The following is an 18,391-nucleotide window of genomic DNA, read 5'->3' as shown; positions in this document are numbered from 1 at the left end:
TGTTTCCCTGCAGGCCCTGCGGGCTCTGTTGATCTAAGTGCTTCCGGCGTCGGGAAGTGACGTTGGAGGTAAACAGGTTCTGTCGCCGTGGCAGCGGCTGAGTCTGCTGGGCGGGTGTCGGCTGTAGCCGACTGGAGGGAGGCGCTGACTGCCGACGTTAGCCTGGGTCGCCGGCGCTGTCGCTGCTGGGTGAACAGGTAGGCCGTGACTCCGGGTTGGCGGGCTTGGGGCAGGCCGGGGGTGAGATGAGCCTAACAGGCTCGCGTCCGGAGGAAAAGCAATCCCGGGGCGAAAGAAACATGGGAATTCCGCCAGGCTCTGGGAACGGTTTTACCCCCGGCTAGGGCCTGGAGCTTTACGCGTTGCTGCTCGCAATTATCTTAGGAAACTGCGGCTCAGATTAAGTTCAAGCAGTTTACATAGTTAAGACGCGAGCTCCACACCCAGGTCCTCCTAATTTTCCCACACCCCACGGGTGGAGCCTGCTCGGAGCGTCCAGCGTGGGTCAGGGGAGAACCCGGGGGTGGGTTTGGAGGAGAGCGCGTCACCGCTCTCATCTTCCTGGAGCTCAGTCCGGCTCTTGTTCCCGGTGTTCCTCAGATGTGGTGGGAGTTGAAAGAGAATCCGGTAGTCGGCTTTGAACCCTCTCCGCTTCTTCTCTGGTCCGACCCTTCTCATTCAATTATCCCTTCCAGCCGTGCAGCTGGCTCAGGCCAGGTACGCGGGAATCTTGCCTGACTCTCTTTCACTCCTGCGTCAGTCATCCTTTACAGAGTCCTATTAACTCGACTTACAAAACATCTCAAATCGGAACACTTTTCTTCCGCTCCAAGCCTTGGTTACTGAAATAGCCTGCTCTGGTTTCACAGTCATTCATACCACACACATTTGCTGAGTGCCAGTTTCTGTGCAGGCATCATGTTAGATGCTAGGGTAACAGTGATGAACAAGATAGTTGTAGCTCCCTTCTCTTATTTCCTCCAACCCATTCTCCATCCTGGGTCAGAGTGATCTCCCTAAAGGGCATGTCTGATTATGCCCCTCTGCTGAGAATCCAGTGGCTACCCATTAAACGCTTATGAGAAAATCCAGTCTCATTACTGCAGCTTTCAGAGCCCTCCACCATCCAGCCCTAGCCTTACCATTTCACCACATCCTGTTTCTCTCTCTCTCTTGCTCAGTCTTTCAACCACACTAGCCTCTTGGCTCTTGTTACAGGTTCCATTTCTCATAGCCTCAGCATCTTCACATACGCTTTTCCTTCTGCCCAGAATACCTCCTCCTGCCTTCACTTGACAAACTTCTGGACAGCCTTTACTTCTCAGCGTGTCACTTTTTCAGAAGAGTTTTGTTTATAATTTTTGGGGGTAATTTTGTGTCCACATGAATTTTATCCTCCTGCTACAGCTTCATGTAGCACCGTATGCTTTTCCTCATAATATTATCACAATTTGTGATTATTTGTTTACTGTCTGTCGAGAGGTCGGGAACTTAAAGCATTGAAGCATTTTGTTCACTACACTATTCCCGGGACAGGGCCTCAGTAGATGTTTGTGAATAAATGCAAGCTCTCTGGAAAGGGAGTGCAGATTGAAGCAGATTTCTGTGCCCTCTGGTTATTTGAATCAGTTTGTCTGGTTAGTTACTTGTGTGTGTGCTCAGTCGTTTATGACTCTTTTGTGACCCCGTGGACTGTAGCCCATCAGGCTACTCTGTCCATGGAATTTTCTAGGCAAGAATACTGGAGTGGGTTGCCATTTCCTCCTCGAGGGGATCTTCTTGACCCAGGGATTAAACCTGTGTCTCTTGTGTCTCCTGCATCGGCAGGTTGATTCTTTACCACTCACCTGGTAGGTGCTAAATGCTTAGACAAGCGGTCCCTTTTAGGCACCAGGGACCAGATTCATGGAAGACAGTTTTTCCACGGTCGGGGGGCAGAGGCAGGGAGGGGGTGATGATTTTGGGATGACTCAAGTGCATTCTCCACCTCAGATCATCAGGCATTAGATCCTGGAGGTTGGGGGCCCCTGACTTAGACTATATGTGTAAATAGAACAAATAGGAAGACATCTTTTTAAAAAGCCCAATTACAAGGAAACTCTGGATGATTAAAGTATTTCAAAAGGAAGGTGCTAGCTGACTTACTTGAATGGACTGCAGTGAGACCAAAGGCCCTGGGCCAGTCATACGCAACTAGACATGCGTTAGTTGGCCCACGCAATCTTGGATGTGGGTTTTGGGTGGTTTTTTTTTTTTCTTACTTAAAATTTTTGAATTAAAGGAGATACTCTTCTTTAAAAGTCAGATTGCGTATGTAAATCTGGATTTCGGGTCCTCTTGAAAATCAGTTCTGGCAACAATGGAACTTAATTCTTTTTAACCATTGCTCTTTCTGTGGTATACCTACCCCGGCAGGTTGCTCCCAGAATCACCCCATTCAGAACAGAACTTCTCTAATGTAATGGGAAGGGAAACAAGGGAGGCTGGGGGAGGTGGGAGGGAAGGACCAGGTTGTGGTAGCCTTCAGAACACCGGGGGTTTCCAAGTTGGTGTAGCAGCCAATGGCTAGACCTAAGTAGCATTGCCTCCCTTTTTAGACAGGGCATGTGCTCTCTTATTTTTATTTTGTATGTGTGTTTAAGCCAGAAGGAGGGTGAATTTTCAGTGTTTCCTTCCCAGAATTGAGGCATCCTTTGGACCAGGAATGTGAGGTGGCCTGGGAAGGGAGAAGATCTTTCTGCTGGTTCTCATCTACAGAAAAAAGCCAAACTCCTTAACTTGGCCCACAGTTAGTGCCAGTTTCTGATCTGGCACCACCTGGCTTTCCCTCTCCATCCTGTCCTTTCAACTTCTAGTCAGGAATAGGCCCTTCCAATGGCTTTGTGCTCCTGTCCAGGCTGTTTTCTCTGCTTGGAATGCCTTGCCCTGGCCTGCTTACTTGGCATGTTCTCGCTAATGTTTCACTCTTTTTTGTGTTTTCTGCTGGAAAGAGACTGACCCAACTTTGGGTCCCAGTTGAGGCAGGTGTGCCTGTGGCATACATTATGGGTAATATTCTTACCCCTGGCTTCTTGTGTTTATTTTTTCCTGTGTTTATTTTTAACCCTAATTTTTAATTCACTCAGATTTTCTCTTTTACTTATCTTTCATGTTGTTCCAGCTCTGTATTTGAAAAGCTCTTGTATGTCCTTTTGGGTACAAAACTGGGGATAAATAAATATGCTATGGCTCCCAGCACCCTCACCCCAAGTTAACTGTTCTCTTTTCCTCCAGCTCTTTAGTGACACTTCTGTAAGCGCACTTAACAGTGTGATTTTTCAGTGTACGTGTCTGTCTTCCTCCAGCTACACTCTGCTCCTCCAGGGCGGGCACCATGTTGCACGCATCTTTATCCCCAGCATCTAGCAGTGCTGGCATGTAGTTGGCACTCCAGGAATGTATGTTGAATGAACGATGCCTGTGACAAGCAACTGGACTTTATTCTTTCCTGACCCTTGCTCCTATGACACACCTCTCCCTGGCTGACCCTGTCAGAACCTCTCTTCTCTGGGGAGGAAGCTGGAAGGCAAACAGGTGAGGCTCAGAGAGGCGGAGGCAGAGGGAAGGGGGAGCCTTTGGAACATCTGGGCTTTTGGCCTTGGTGTCCGGGGCCAGGAGTGGGGCTGGGTTGGAAGCTGGCTTCTCTTTGAGGGGCTGGGAAGTGATCGGGGGCTGGGGCTGCTTTCTTTACAGCCATGGCCAAGGACGTCCTGGCTGAAGCCGGGCTGCACTTTGATGAGCTGAACAAGCTGCGGGTGTTGGACCCGGAGGTTACCCAGCAGACCATAGAGCTCAAGGAAGAATGCAAGGCCTTTGTGGACAGTGAGTCTCGCCTTGGGGGACATGGTCCACTCAGCCTTGTGTCTCACCCCCACCCCAACTGCAGCTCTGGGCCCTGCCCAAGCAGAGCTGCTAGCTCCCAGGAGGTTGAACCTGGCCCTCCTGAATTCCCATGTGCCACCCACCTTGTCTGCGTGCCCTCCTATGCTCTTGGGTAGGCCCAGGGCACCAATCAAACACGGCAATGGAAACAGGAGGGTGTTTGTTTAGGTAGGCCGTCCCCAGGAACCTCCAACTTCAGAACCATGACTTGGGGGTGGGAAACAGGATTTGATTTCTTGGGAGAAATAGTGTTCTCAGTGGCAGACTTGCCATTGTTTGGAGTGAGAGTTGATCGCCTGGAGTTTGGAGAGGCAGTTCAAAAGACTCAATGAAGTCATTTTTTTTTTTTTTTTAAAGCTAGTGATAGCCAGGATGCTTCCTGTCTCAGCAGCCAAACAAGCCCAGTAGCAGCAAACATAGAGATGTAGCCTGTATCTGAACCTTCTGGGGAGTCTAGGTTCTGGAGAGAGCTTGACTGGCGGAAGGTAGTGGCTTCTCTCACCAGTCTTGTGAACGCTGTGTGCATGCGTTCAGACCCTCTGGGTCTTGGTTTACTCCTCAGTAACACGGGTTCCACTATACCCAGGGACATGGGAAAGAACAAATGAGAGATTAACTCCTTAAATGTTTTGAGCTTTTTATTAGCCCTGGTCACAGGTAGAAAGCCCCCACTCCCCAGCAGCTCAAATCTAGTGTCTTACCCATGGCTGTCCAGAGGCAGTGTTCGTATCCTGGGGTGGTCCTTTCGTGAGGTCAGCCCTTTGTGCTTCCTGTCATTCCTAGGACAGCAGGATGCAGTCCATCCCCAAGGTGCGCCCATCAGGAGCCCCACAGCCCGAGCTACAGCTTTTGGCTGCTTCAGTGGGGACTCAAGATCCAAATACACTCCAACCCAGCTCTGGGCTCCTGGCCACCCTTCTCTAGGTTCAGACCAAGGCTGTCAGACACCAAATGGCTCTTCACACAAATTAGAAGAGGCGGTTAGCCCTGCCCTCTCACCACAAGGAAATGGTGAGGGAGAGTGGTGATGCTGAAAAATAAAATATTTGTTTTTGTTGTTCTTTCCACAAAAGAAATTGGCCAGTTTCAGAAAATAGTTGGTGGCTTAATTGAGCTTGTTGACCAACTTGCAAAGGAAGCAGAGAATGAGAAGATGAAGGTAAGATCAGCATGTATTTTTTAACTTTCGGCCTGGTTCACTAGCCTCTCATGCTTCTGCACCCCCCCCCCCCCCTTTTAAAATCTGGTTCTTAAAAAGGTTATTTATTTCTGGCTGTGCCGGGTCTTCGCTGCTGCCGTGTGTGCTTCCTCTCGTGGGGAGCCAGGCTGTGCTTTGTTGTCGTGCGTGGCTTCTCACTGCGGTGGCTCCTCACTGCGGGGCACAGGCTGCGGCAGTAGTTGCAGCGCGGAGCCTTAGTTGCCCTGTTGCCTGTGGGATCTTCTCAGAGCAGGAATTGAACCCATGTCCCTGCATTGGCAGGCAGATTCTTAACCACTGGACAGTCAGGGAAGTCCCCACTTTTTTTTTGGTGGGGAGGGCTAGGTGATGGGGAGTTCTTTAATTAAAATAAGATTTTAAATAAGAATGCCTGTGCAAATATTGAATGATTATGTTGTATACCTGGAACTAATATATGTCAATTATACTGCAATTTACAAATAAGTAATTCCTGGTCCAGTTAACCCACTATTGAACTCTTAACATGCCAGTATACTGTTTCCTTTAATCTTCACATCATCACTGAGATATGATGGATATGATAGGTGGTTTACCCTCACTTTATAAATGAATGCATGCAGAGTACAGATGACTTGGCAAAGGACACAAGGCTAAATGGTGCACCAGATGGGCCACTGTGTGCCAGGCCCTAGATTCTAGGTCTGCAGATGCTAAGCTGCAGCTGTTCTCACCAGGCACTTTGGGATCAGGAGGTTAAGCTTCCTTCTGACTTACTCCTAAAACTCTGAGGCTCGACCTTCCTTGCTCCCCTCCATTCCACCCCCACAGAGCCCCCATGTCCCTTCCCCAGTTGAGGACTTTAATGAAGCCATGACCTTCTTTGGCAATGTTTTTCTAGGCCATTGGTGCTCGGAACTTGCTCAAATCTATAGCAAAACAGAGAGAAGCCCAACAGCAGCAACTCCAGGCACTAATAGCAGAAAAGAAAATGCAGCTTGAAAGGTAAGTTTTGTTGTAAAGCAAGTTCTTTACTCAACTGCAATTTTGTTTTTCCTCTTGAATGGTCATCTTTTACCCTTGCTCTTCATCATTGTTCTCCCAGGAATAGTGTCTTATCATCCTGATTTGAAGATTTTAAAAATAAAATTAATTTGATGGGAAGAAAATTTGTTAGTCAGACAACCTCTAGTAGTGTGAGGGCACACACACTTGTGTCTGGAGTTGGCTGGCTCTCTGCAAGGAAGCTTCTTAGGGCTGGAGACTTCTCAGGGGTGGCCCTAGGTAGAGCTTTGCCTCATTTTTCTCTCTCTCTTGCCCTCACTAACTTCATTTTGAACTCACACCATTTCTTGGAATCATCTAAATCACTTCTATTCTTCTCTGGAAGAATTAAGTTCCTGGTGTATTTCATCCATTTTGAGGGCTTCTAACAATTTTGTTTTTCAGGTATCGGGTTGAATATGAAGCTTTGTGTAAAGTAGAAGCAGAACAAAATGAGTTTATTGACCAATTTATTTTTCAGAAATGAACTGAAAATTTCATTTTCTAGCAGGAGGGCAAAAAAAGGAAAAAAACCCCACAACCCCCAAACCAAAACCACCTCTGCACCATTCCATGACCTGACCAGTGACCCAGGGGTGTCATGTGAGAAGCTGTGTGAGGAACTGCAGCATCTCTGCAGGCAATAACAAACCTGGGGGAATTTGTTTCGGATGTCAGTGCATGTCTGCAGGCGAACATCCAGGGGCCATCGTGGCCCAGGTTCTCACCTCTTGCATTCTCAGTCTGAACTGAGCAGCCTGTCAACTTTTTTTTTGTAAATTCACAAAGCTTTGGAAGGAAAAGCAATAAATTATTATTTTCAAATGGCTTGATCTGCCTCTCTTCGGTGTCCCTGAAGTGTACATTTATTAACCCATTGTAAGAACCCTGGACTCTCCAGCCCTTAGTCCACAAACCAAACCAGGCAGTGGTCAGCAGCTACCTTTATTTTGACCAGACACACAAGTCAGATGATATTTCCCAAAGTCAGACCATTAGGACTTGTAAGCAAAACAGGCAAAAAGGGGGAACTAACCAGGACCAGCATCTACCATTTTTCATGTGCGTTGACAAGTCTTTTTGAGTCAGTCTCGAGTATGAACTTAAAGCAAGCAGGATACCAAATAAAGAGACCTTATAGGCACACACTGGACCTGTCATGGCCAGCCCCCCACCCCTACCCCAACTGGGTACAGGACAAAGAATTATGAAACTGTTTGGTAGGATGAAGTTACCCAGTAGGAAGCATTCCTCCAGCTCAGGCTTGAGACACCAGACCTCAGAGTAAAGGAACTCATGTGGTCTGTAAACACTAATGGAAGACTAAGGTTTAGAAAGAGAATGAAAAAGGAGACTTTAAAAATTCTCTTCTCCTGGGATGACCTATTTTAGGACAGAAACAATATACCTTCCAGTCTGACCCATTTCCAACTGAAAGTCATGCCAAGGTTGAATCTTAAAGGAAAACTAAATTTATAACCTCTTACAGAATATTTCACCCCTACTTACGGGTAGGGGCAAGGAAACAATTTTTAATGAATATTAGGTATAATTTCAAACTGAATTTTGCTCATCAGTGATATTCTGTAGAGACTCGTGAGTCATAGTTTTAGTCACATGTATCCTGCAAGTTAAATGACTCAGGTACATGCCAAGCAGGTCATGTTTCTTGGAAGTTTATCTCATTTCTGGTCTGGTTCTGCTTTTGGTAATCCTGCAGTGGCACCTGGGGGCACGCCAAGGAGACCTCTGGCACCACTCTGCTGGGCGGTCACCCAGCCTGCACCCCTCTGCCCGTCCTCGGGTGACCAGTCTGTCTGTGTCAAAGCCCGTGAAGGTGCGACTGGTCTGCTGTGCCTCCTGCCAGGGTCTTGCTCATGCGTGTTGCTGCTGCTGCGGTTCAGATACTACTGAAAACATGGGTCTGAGCACTGTTCCTGGTACTGGGTCCAACAGGAAACTGCCCAGCGGTCACCTCTCCCCTGGACCCAGGGGCATTTCTCTCATTTTTTCTTTCTTTTCTCCTCAGACTTGTAGTAGGGGTTCCGCACCATGAAAAGCAGAAGTATAAGAGGGAGGAGAAAGTAGGGGATATAGACAGATATCAGGAATAGTCGTTCCTGCAAAGTCTTAGGTCCTTGTCCTCTGAAATGACTGGCTTTGGAGAAATCGTCGAGTAGCAACGTGGAGAGGATGGGAATCAGAGTTGTCATGGTGTGAACCGAGTAGATGATGGCAGGGGTACGGATCCACTTGCAGCCTCCTGAGGTCAGCGAGGAGAGAAAGAGCAGGGTGAGATCTGCTCGTGGCTCCAGGGGAGCCCGCCATACCCTCCACCCCGTCTCTGCCTGCTCCCTTCAGTTCATTCTACCTCCCTTTCCAAGTGGAAAGAAATGGAAAACTGGATGTGATATAATAGCGTCCAATGTGCAGTCCTTATGTGACAGCTGGAGCCCTAGTACTGACTGCCGAAGGACATGGGTGGAGTCGGAATTCAGAAAAGCTCTAGGGCAGTAAAATGGCCGTTATGAGGTAAACTCAGCTGGTCTCAAATACAGAGGGTGGGGAGCAGGGACGCTCTGCCAGCAGCATCTCTGCTAAGTAAGTATATATGGATGAGAAGAATCAACAGATTCTGCTAAGAGTTGGATTTGAGGGCTCCAGTGGGAAATAAGCTGTATAAGTTTATTTACAATCAACACTGGTATGGCCACCTTCTTTTTAAAAGCAGTAGTCATATGTGGACACTGGAAGAAGAATCTTTTAGTGAGAAGTCAGGCCACTTAGGGGTGACTTGCGGCTACTGTTTATAAGCCAGTATGATACTACCCAAAGCAGAAAAATAAAAGCCAAAACAAAAAATTCTAGGAAAACAATAAAAGGGAACAAGTTCAATCTGTAAGGTAGCCTCAGGTGACATGTGTGTGAGACTTCCAGTTGACTAAGGCAGTCCTGCAGCTGCACTGATCCTAGACACTATCCTGAGCCACACTGATGTCCCTTTACAAGATCGATCCTGACCATTCCCACCACCTCCTGTATCATCCTCACATATCCACCAGGGACCACTCCCCTTCCTTGGTGGAACTTTCCCCAAAGATTTCTGAGACCTGGTCGCAGAGCAAAAATGGAATTTTTCCATTTACTCACCTTTGAAGAAGGCATATGCTGCGATGGGAAAGAAAGGCAGCTGAAACACAAGCTCGCAGAACAGGAAGGACTTGAACCACACCGGGTGGTTCTGGAGCAGAGGGTCTTTGAACTCCTTAATATACCACTGCTGCAGGTTTCTCAGCTGGGAAAAGACGAGGGACACGGTGAGTACAGCCACCTGGCAGGACTGGCTTCCGCGGCTCCAACCCTCCGAACGTGCCTCTCATCACCCAGCCCCTGGGCAGCAGACAGCACTCACAGCTGGCTTCAGTGGTGCAGCCTAGATGGTCATTAAAACTCACAAGCTCTCTCAGGTGGCACTAGTGGTCAAGAACCCACCTGCCAATGCAGGAGATGTGAGACACGGGTTCAATCCCTGGGTCAGGAAGATCCCCTGAGTAGGAAATGGCCACATACTCCAGTTTTCTTGCCTCGAGAATGCCACAGAGGAGCCTGGTGGGCTACAGTCCATGGGGTCGCAGAGTCGGACACGACTGATGCCACTTAGCAGCAGCAGCACACACACACACACACGCACACAAGCTCCGCCTCAAGTGTTACCTTCGCCCAGCAGCTTTTCTCAGCTCTTCCAGCCCCCGTGTGCTGCCCAGAATTTATCTGTGATAACACATCCAGGTGTGTTGCCTACTGTCAAGAGCAACAATGAGTGGTGCTTAGTAGGCTCTTTGCTGAACACACAAACGGATGTATTGGCCAACAGTATCCCTCTTTATAAAGAAATGATATGAAAACCACCCTGAGGTTTGTCTTTTCACAACAGCAACTGCACACCAAGCTCCAAGGGCCAGATTTCCTCAAGTACAGAAATGAATTTGTCTTTTTTTTGGCGGGGTGGGGGGGTGAATGGAAGGAAGGTAAATCTAACCTCTGTGAAGATGCAATTTTAGACAATTTAAACAATCCCCAAATCTCAAGTTCCTCTTCATTCTTGACTCCCCTAGTTCAAAAGTGTTTTTTTGTTTGTTTTTTAGGAGATCAGTAGGGTATTTGTAGAGGAACAGACTGTATAGCTTTGTGAGTGGTCTCAGTGCTAGCATGAGCCCCACCTTTGTATTAACACTGTCAAATCGAAAGATGCAGACCCATGTTGACGGGTGGGGGAGGCAGGGGGAGGAGGCAGGGGGTCTGAGGTTGCCCCCTTTGTGCTCCTAGCCCAAAGCCTAGGGCTCTCCCCAGATAGATTACTGAAGGTCTGTGGCATTCAACCTCCTGGAGATGGCACCTTGATATTATAAGACAACTTCCAAGCTAGGAATCTGGCTTACAACGGAAAATCCAAAGATACTTTTCCTGTTAATTTTTAATCTAAAGACTCACTATTGTGAAATAAGAGGCCTCTTTGCTGCGAGTGACCTTTAAGCAGATATCCAGGAACATACACTGTTAGTATAATTAATGACAGAAGGGCCTCAGCTAGATAGCCAAGTGATCTTGAATTTGTATTTGACTTGAAACTTAAATTTATGGAAATATCCTTAGCTTCTTTCTAAGCACTTTTCAGGATGGTAATGTAGAAAATATTCATGAAGGTTAAATCCCTGCATCTCTCTGGACTCTGTTTTCTCATCTGTAAAACAAGCAACTTGGACTAAATGTTTTTTAAGATCCTCTTTTGCTTTCTAGATTTACTTAAAAAAAAAAAAATTGGACGGACTTATTTTAAAAGATTAACAAAATTGAAAAGGCACTCTGATTGATTTGAACTTCACCTTCTATTTAATTGGTATTCATTCTCTCAGATTCACTTATTTCATAAATCCAAGCAGATATGTACAAGAAATTTGGTAATTTCTAAGAGGTTCAGAAGGATAATAGCAAAATTTAAAATACAATTGACCCTCAAACAACATGGGTTTGAATTGTGCAGGTCCATGTACACACGGAGTTTTTTCAATGGTAAATACTACATGGTCAGTCAGTGGCTGGCTGAATCTGGGGATAGGGAGGAACCTGAGTAGAAAGGGCTGACTATAAGTTATAAGTGGATTTTCAACTGTTTGGAGGGTCAACACCTGTAACCCCCAAGCAGAGTAAAGAACATGGTACCTGGGGGCAGAGTGCCTGCCTCCAAGCAAAGCATTAAATCCCACTAAGCTGGTTACCTAATTATAGTACCTACCTCATTGTTGGTAAGATAAAAGGAGTTAATACTTAATAGTCCTAGAACAATGGCTAGCACACAGTTAATGCTAAGATTACTTGAATATAATTAATAAGGACCTGGAGTTCAGTTTAATCTTACTAAAATCTCAGCATGCAACTAGTCATTGATTATTCCCCAAAAAGGTAATAAAACTGTTTCCATTTATACCTGACTCATGCTTGACTCAACTCACCACTGGTACCCATTAAAATATTCACCTGGCCTATGCACATTGATTTCTAGACCAGAGTTGTTACTGAACGGTCTTGCACTCCTCTAAACTTAGAATGAGCACACAGGCTGATTTCAGGCCTAGATGCTCACCTGTTTTTCCTTATCTTAATAGAAGCAATGCTGTTGCTGCTGCTGCTAAGCCACGTCAGTCGTGTCCGACCCTGTATGACCCCATAGATGGCAACCCATCAGGCTCCCCCGTCCCTGGGATTCTCCAGGCAAGAATACTGGAGTGGGTTGCCATTTCCTTCTCCAATGCATGAAAGTGAAAAATGAAAGTGAAGTCGCTCAGTCATGTCCGACTCTTAGCGACCCCATGGACTGCAGCCTATCGGGCTCCTCCGTCCATGGGATTTTCCAGGCAAGAGCACTGGAGTGGGGTGCCACTGCCTTCTCCGAAGCAATGCTACCTACCCAGATGCAAATGATATCACAAAATGCTTCCAACCTCTCCATGTCCTAATCCAAACTGAATTCTTACTGTTTCACAGTTCTTTTCCAAGAGTTTATCTGGCTCAAACCAAGAAAGATATTTGCAAATTTCAGCCTAACCATTATGTGAACTCTACAAGCTTTTTAGTTCTAGGAGAAAATTCCTTCTCTTTAGGGAGGAAAAACACAACAGATGTTAAAATTTGGCATTTTTTCAAGGAGAATCTGAAAATAACTCAAGGTTTTTATTATTATTACTTCCCCATATGGAAGCAACACACCCATCATTGCCCACCCCAAAGCAACAAGAATGATTAGAGACACAGGCCTTCAAAGCCGAGATACCCTGGTATTGCTAAGGCCTTTAAATAGCATCAGAGATCGGCATACACACAAGAGTTTCTGGTCAGATCCGGCCTTCTTTGGCTCTTGACCTTCAACAATAAGTCAACTTGAAAAAATAAAGCTGAGAAAACTTTACCAAATCAAATATGTAAGTTTAAATGGGGTCTTTATGATTTTGAACACATTTTCATTGTATTTTGTGAGCAAGGACTTGTGGGAATGGCACATTCAGAAAAGATAAGGAAGGGATTTTTCTGGCACAGTCCAGTGGTTAAGACCTCGCCTTTCAATGCAGGGGATGTGGGTTTGAACCCTGGTCAGGAAGCCAACACCTCACATGCCTCAAGGCCAAAAAACCAAAACTATACAACAGGAGCAGTACTGTAACAAGTTCAATAAAGACTTCAAAAACAGTCCACCCAATTTAAAAAAAAAGAGAAACTAACAGCTGTTCAGTCTAGAAAGGCTGGCTACCTGGAGTGACGTAGCTGGCCAGGAGTAAAGGGACTCATAACACACAAGACTGTAAACAGGCAGCCTGCCTGAGTTCTGCTGGCCAAGATCATGTACCACCAGGGCCTATGCAGTAGGCTGAATAATCTTAATCATACTAGCATGTATGAATGTAAGCCTATTTGGCAAAAATGACTTTGCAGATATGGTTTAAGTTAAGGACCATGAAATGGGAAGACTATCCTGGTTATCTGGTGAGCCCTAAATGTAATGACAAGTGTTCTTATAACTTGTCTTATAACTTATAACTCCCTCAGGCAGAGGGAGATTGAACTAAAAAAAACAAAGCAAAGTAAGACAGAAGCGGAGATTGATGTGATGTGGCCACGAGCCAAGAACACTTGCAACCACCAGAAACTGGAAGAGGCCAGGAACAGATCTTCCACCAGGACTTTCAGAGGGAATCAGGCCTGCAAGACTTAATTTATTTATTTTTTTAATATTTATTTTTATTTATTTATTTGGCTACGCTGGGTCTTAGTTGTGGCATGCACGATCTTTAGTTGTGGCATGTGAACTCTTAGTTGTGGCATGTGGGATCTAGTTCCCTGACCAGGGAACAAACCTGGGCCCCCTGCATTGGGAGTGCAGAGTCTTAGCCACTGGACCACCAGGGAAGTCCCTGCAAGACTCTTTTCAAACTTCTGACCTCCAAAACTGAAACAGAACAAATTCATGTTGTTTTAAGCCAATTTATTTTTGTAATTTGCTGCAGAAGCAAGAGGAAACTAGTATACCCTGTATATGTTTAAGCTTGTGATTTAACTCTTTCTTAACAGTTGAAGAGCCCTGACTTACCCAAGGTGCTCAAGAAGTTCTTGGAACAACCAAATCCCCAGACTTCAGTCCAGAGCTCTTGCCACACACAACCTACACTTTTCCCAGGAAAAGGTAGGTCAGAGATCTTAATAGTTACGCTTGGAGCTAGAAACAAACCAGACTATGGAGTGGTGGTATATTGTTAAACAGTGGCTCTTAACCTTTTTGGTAAGGTCAGACCCCTGAAAAAGTTGATGGAAGCTATGTAAAACACAGGGCACACACAATTCTGCATACCCCATGAGGGGTTCATGGACCTCAGGTTAAGAACCCCTGCTTTGCAGAGAAAAAGCATTTAAGGAGAAACAGAGGCAAAATCAAATCTTTAGGTAGACAAGTGAGGTTTGCCTATAGTCCTGCTGACAAATTGGAGAAGGGTAGAACTGAGGACTGGAATTCCATGATACTTGGTTATAGGGTCCAGATGTGAAAATAAATCTGAAAAAATCAAAAGCATTTAAAGCAAAGTTTAGTGTAAAGAGTGTTCTCCAACAACCAGGAAATGGGGCCTTTGTCTGTATTTCTACTCAGATGATCATTCCTATTCAAACACAATTTTAAAAAAGGCCCTATTTGCAAGGTATCCTTAATTTAGAGATTTTGAAGTTGCAGGATCCTAATCTTGAAATCAAGACATTCTCTGCCAATTTCTTTATAGACGCATCTAATTCTACGTGCATGTTATTTCTTTGGTATTAGTCGGTATTTTTAAAGTCCTCCCAGGAAACACAACTTTAAAACCAATTAGATATGTAATTTAGACACTGGTTCATCCACTGTGTGTGTGTGTGTGCGCGCGTGCACCCAGTGGCGTCGGACTCTGCGACCCTATCAACTGTAGCCCACCAAGTTCCCCTGTCCATGGGATTTTCCAGACGAGAATACTGGAGTGGATTGCCATTTCCTCCTCCAGGGGACCTTCCCGAACCAGGGATCAAACCCGTGTCTCCTGCATCTCTTGCATTGGCAGGCGGATTCTTTACCCACTGAGCCAACCTGGGAAGCCCATTTATCCAGACCCTTTCCCTCAAATACGGACAACTGATCAGAGCTGGGGTATGGAAGTCTTAAAAAAAAAACACCAAGAGAACTGTCTTCAAAGGGGGCAAGGTGTTCGCCCCAGGAGCCTGGGAGAAGCCGTCGGGAGAAACAAAGAAAAGCCCAAGATGTCGAGGTAAAGAGCGTCGGCGGGGCCCAAGGAAAGTGGGAGGAACCCTGAGTGGGCGAGGCCCGAGGAGGGGACGCGATGGGGACGCCGGGGCAACCGCTACGACGATGGGCCCCAACCACAGCGACCCGCGACCGGGACGGAAGCCACCCTCACCTCGACGGGGTAGAGATCGCGCGGCAGCACCCCCTGCAGGTCCATGAGCAGGGTGATGGGGATGTGGGACAGGAAGTAGAAGCCCAGCAACCACTCCAGGCCTCGCCGGGCGCCCAGAGTCCCCATCGTCCGTCGGTTGGGCTGAGCTGGAGCCGAGGCGGTGCTCACCGGAACACGACGTCGGGAAAGCGCCGAGCCTGAGCTGTCCCGGGACCCCTGCGCCGCGCCGCGCCCCGCCCCGCCCCGCCCCGCCGCGAGGGCGACGCAGGCTGCTCCCATTGGCTGAGAAGCCGCGCGCGGGCCGGGAGCGTCCTCAGAGGAGGCCCGGGGACAGTTCCCATTGGTTGCGAGGAGCGCCGCGTGAGGCGGGGGCGGGGCTTTTCGGCTTCCAGGGCGCCCGGGGCTTCCAGGGCGCCCGGGGCTTCCAGGGCGCCCGGGGCTCCTCATCTCAGGGCGCCCGGGGCTTCTCAGGGCGCCCGGCGCGCACAGCCGGAAAGGCTCTGGCCGCAGCGCTAGCCGCCGGCCTTCTCGCCGCGACTGCGTGAGCGCTGGGCTTCGTAGCGTTTGCCCTCCGTGGCCCCTTCACTCATTATTACTCTTCCGTTCCTTCACTCCATCCGTTTAGTGCTTGCCGGTGGCTCCTTTGTGCCCGGCCGTGGGGACTTAACGGGGATGGAGCGCCCAGTGCAGTGGGGTCTCACCCACCAGGGCCGGCCGGACATTGCGTGGTGGTGGTCCATGCCGTGGCGGCAGGCCCGGGCGTGGGAACAGCGGGCAAGATCCCTGGCCCGCCGGAGTTGAGGGTACCGGAAGCTTTCCGAAGGAGGTGTAGGAGACAGCCAGCCTCAGTTGAGAAAGAAGCACGGTGATACAGGAGGAGGTAGAATTGCCAGGCCTCGGTGATTCACTGTGGAGAATGAGGGAGGCTCAAGGGTTCGTTTTCAGGCCGCGCAAATATTGATTTTTAAAAACATACTGGACCTGGGTCTGCCCTGGAACAGGACGGGTGGGGCACCCATTCGCTGAGAAGAGGGACATAGAGAAGTGAGTCGAAGAGAAAGATAATTTGTTTCTGGCCATGTTGTTGCTGAGCATTCTCTGCAGCATCTGAGTGGAAAAGTCCAGGAGGCAGTTAGATGAACACGTCTGAAGATGTGGATTTGTGAGGCATCCGTGTTTGTTGGACGTGGAAATTTTGAGAGCCCAAGGCCTGTGAGAGATCTTGGACGACCTCAGGGGTCAGGAGAGTAGGGGACTGAGATATATAGGTAGACAGCAGGAGTGCGATGTCTCAGAAACACAGGGAAGAAGGGGGTTCTGTATCAGAACAATAAGTGGTACCTACCTGTGACTTGTGAAAGCAGCTGTGGTTGTTGGAGGCAGGAGCCAGGCCGGCAAGGAGCAAGGAGGTGGGGAAATGGAGGTAGGGAGTTAGACATGATTAGGAAGCAGAGGAGAGAGCTAGGGCAGGAGCTGGAGGGATTTGTGCTAAAGAGAAGGCTGATTTATCTTTTCAGAGGAGAGAGACCAGAGCACTTTCACGTGTCTAGATGCTGCTTGAAGTTTCTGGGTTGAGGGAGAGGTTGTCCAGTCAGGAGAAGGAAAGCAGGGAATGTGGCTCAAGGCCGCCGAGGAGCTGGAGAGAATGGATCAGGGTTAGGTCAGCAGTGCACTGTGCTCCCCAGGGTGGAGCACTAGGACAGAGAAACAGTGGTCAGCGTAGAGGACCCAGCTGAGATCTGTGGGCGTTGATCTGGGGCCTCTCCCGGGCTGTGTGCTTGCTCCATTGTGAGGTCTATGCAGAAAAAGGCTGTTGGGGTGAAAGGTAAGAAAGACAGCGTTGATGTTGAGGAGTTGAAGAAGAGAATGATTGAAGAGATGGAGCACGCAGTTCGAACAGGATAGGGAGTGGGTGATGTAAGGCCAGAAGGGGCTGGTAGACTGGGAGAAACTGGAAAAGTGCATGGATTTGAGGCCTTACAGAGGCACGACTGCAGAGCGGTGGGAGAAACTAGACGAATGGGCCGGAAGGGTGAGAGAGTAGAACAAGTGGATACAATGTCTGGGTTCTGGGTATCAGGAGGAGGTTCTGCCCCTGGGAATCTGGCTGAAATGGAGTGGAAGGGAAGATATTTGGAGATCACGGGACAGAGAGCCCAGAGCGCGGGATGGATCGACCACAGAGGCCACTGTGAGCCCATGGCCATAGGCTCGGAGTGTGAGGGAAGTGGCCAGGAGGGAGGTGAGCATGGGCTGAGGTCTGGCTTGATCCTCGGGGAGAGCAGAGGAGACATGGTGTGGATGTGGCCTGGGGAGTAGGGAAACTGGTGACCCCACCTCCTGACCTTGAACTCTGTGGCGTGTGAGAAAGTGAACAGCCTGTGCCGGGGCGGGCTGTGGGAGAGCCCAGACCTCAGGGGTGGGGGAGCCAGGTGTCAGTTACTGCAGGGGGTGAGGGCTGAGGGCTTTGTGAGCCCCATAGTAGAGGGGTTTGGGCTCTGGTGAGGAGTGGGGAGGAGAGAGCTGGGTGGAGGGGAGGGCCCAGCAGGAGAGGAGTGGAGATTTCCTCTTTGGTGGTGAACAAGGGCTAAACATTATCAGAACACAAGGTTCTGGTGTTCCCGGGGCCTCTAGGGGGCAGGCAGGAGCCCTCTTGCACACCTGTACTCAGGAGGGGGCCTGGGAACACTCCCCACCCCACCCCCCACCTGCGGGAATGGCTAACCCCTTTAAAGCTGTACTCCATGCAGACTAACTGCTCTCCGGGGACAGGGGGAGGGGGGCCCTAAGCAGGGAACGTGGTAAGTGTGCAGCTGTTAAAGTGACTGTTCCTCTGAAAGCATCTCACTCAGCCAAGTTTCTTATCTGTAGATAAAGATTTTCAAGGCCAGGCACTTTTGAAAGGCCCTGCTTGCAGCAAAATCTCTGTCCAGCTGCTGTCTTCAGCTTGAAATTCCTTTAGTAGGGGAGCCAAAGCTTGAGACAGAGAAGTCATAGAAGGTAAATGGCCCTGGGGAGGACACAGCTAATCAACAGATTCTTACCCAAAGCAAATGTTCAGTAAAAGAATGACTTAAAAAAAAAGAAAGTCTGAGCAACTTCCCTATTGTGAGTGAGAAGAGGTGATGTTTAGCACCTTTTGGAAATTATTTGTATTGTGATAAGACAAACACTGCTCACTGGACAATGGACCCCCACAGTGGTGGGAAAAGAATTCTAGCCTTATAACTCCAGCCGGAAGGCACTTAGAGAAGGTCTGAGCTAG

At 48.3% G+C, this 18,391-nt stretch overlaps 2 protein-coding genes, 1 long non-coding RNA gene and 1 other non-coding gene across 6 annotated transcripts; 2 read left to right on the top strand and 2 right to left on the bottom strand.

The window, feature by feature from the left end:
- Nucleotides 1–85: 85 nt before the first annotated feature.
- IFT20 (intraflagellar transport 20) lies at nt 86–6,971 on the top strand. Of its 3 annotated transcripts, none has more exons than XM_020884794.2 (6): nt 86–197; nt 3,535–3,573; nt 3,733–3,861; nt 4,995–5,080; nt 6,000–6,103; nt 6,548–6,971. In XM_020884794.2, the coding sequence occupies exons 3-6, from the start codon at nt 3,735–3,737 to the stop codon at nt 6,627–6,629; spliced, it is 399 nt and encodes a 132-aa protein (XP_020740453.1). In that variant the 5' UTR covers nt 86–197; nt 3,535–3,573; nt 3,733–3,734; the 3' UTR covers nt 6,630–6,971. The 3 variants fall into 3 exon arrangements, with proteins under 3 accessions (XP_020740453.1, XP_020740450.1, XP_020740452.1); XM_020884791.2 differs by having other exon boundaries at nt 3,345–3,573; XM_020884793.2 differs by lacking the exon at nt 3,535–3,573.
- Nucleotides 6,972–7,071: 100 nt separating this feature from the next.
- Nucleotides 7,072–15,420, bottom strand: TMEM97 (transmembrane protein 97). Its single transcript, XM_020884790.2, has 3 exons — nt 15,127–15,420; nt 9,293–9,437; nt 7,072–8,405 (listed from the first exon to the last, which is right to left on the bottom strand). The coding sequence occupies exons 1-3, from the start codon at nt 15,403–15,405 to the stop codon at nt 8,146–8,148; spliced, it is 684 nt and encodes a 227-aa protein (XP_020740449.2). The 5' UTR covers nt 15,406–15,420; the 3' UTR covers nt 7,072–8,145.
- On the top strand, nt 13,372–18,180 carry LOC139039025 (uncharacterized). The gene is made up of 2 exons (XR_011492150.1): nt 13,372–13,874; nt 14,773–18,180. It is a non-coding gene; the product is annotated as an uncharacterized lncRNA (long non-coding RNA).
- On the bottom strand, nt 13,528–13,600 carry TRNAG-CCC (transfer RNA glycine (anticodon CCC)). The gene has a single exon. It is a non-coding gene; the product is annotated as a tRNA-Gly (tRNA).
- Nucleotides 18,181–18,391: the final 211 nt, after the last annotated feature.

Source organism: Odocoileus virginianus, chromosome 17 (assembly GCF_023699985.2).
Source record: "Odocoileus virginianus isolate 20LAN1187 ecotype Illinois chromosome 17, Ovbor_1.2, whole genome shotgun sequence".
Classification (NCBI taxonomy): Eukaryota; Metazoa; Chordata; class Mammalia; order Artiodactyla; family Cervidae; genus Odocoileus; species Odocoileus virginianus.
The sequence above is the reverse complement of the archived record's forward strand: the minus strand, read 5'-3'. Positions and strand labels throughout refer to the sequence as shown.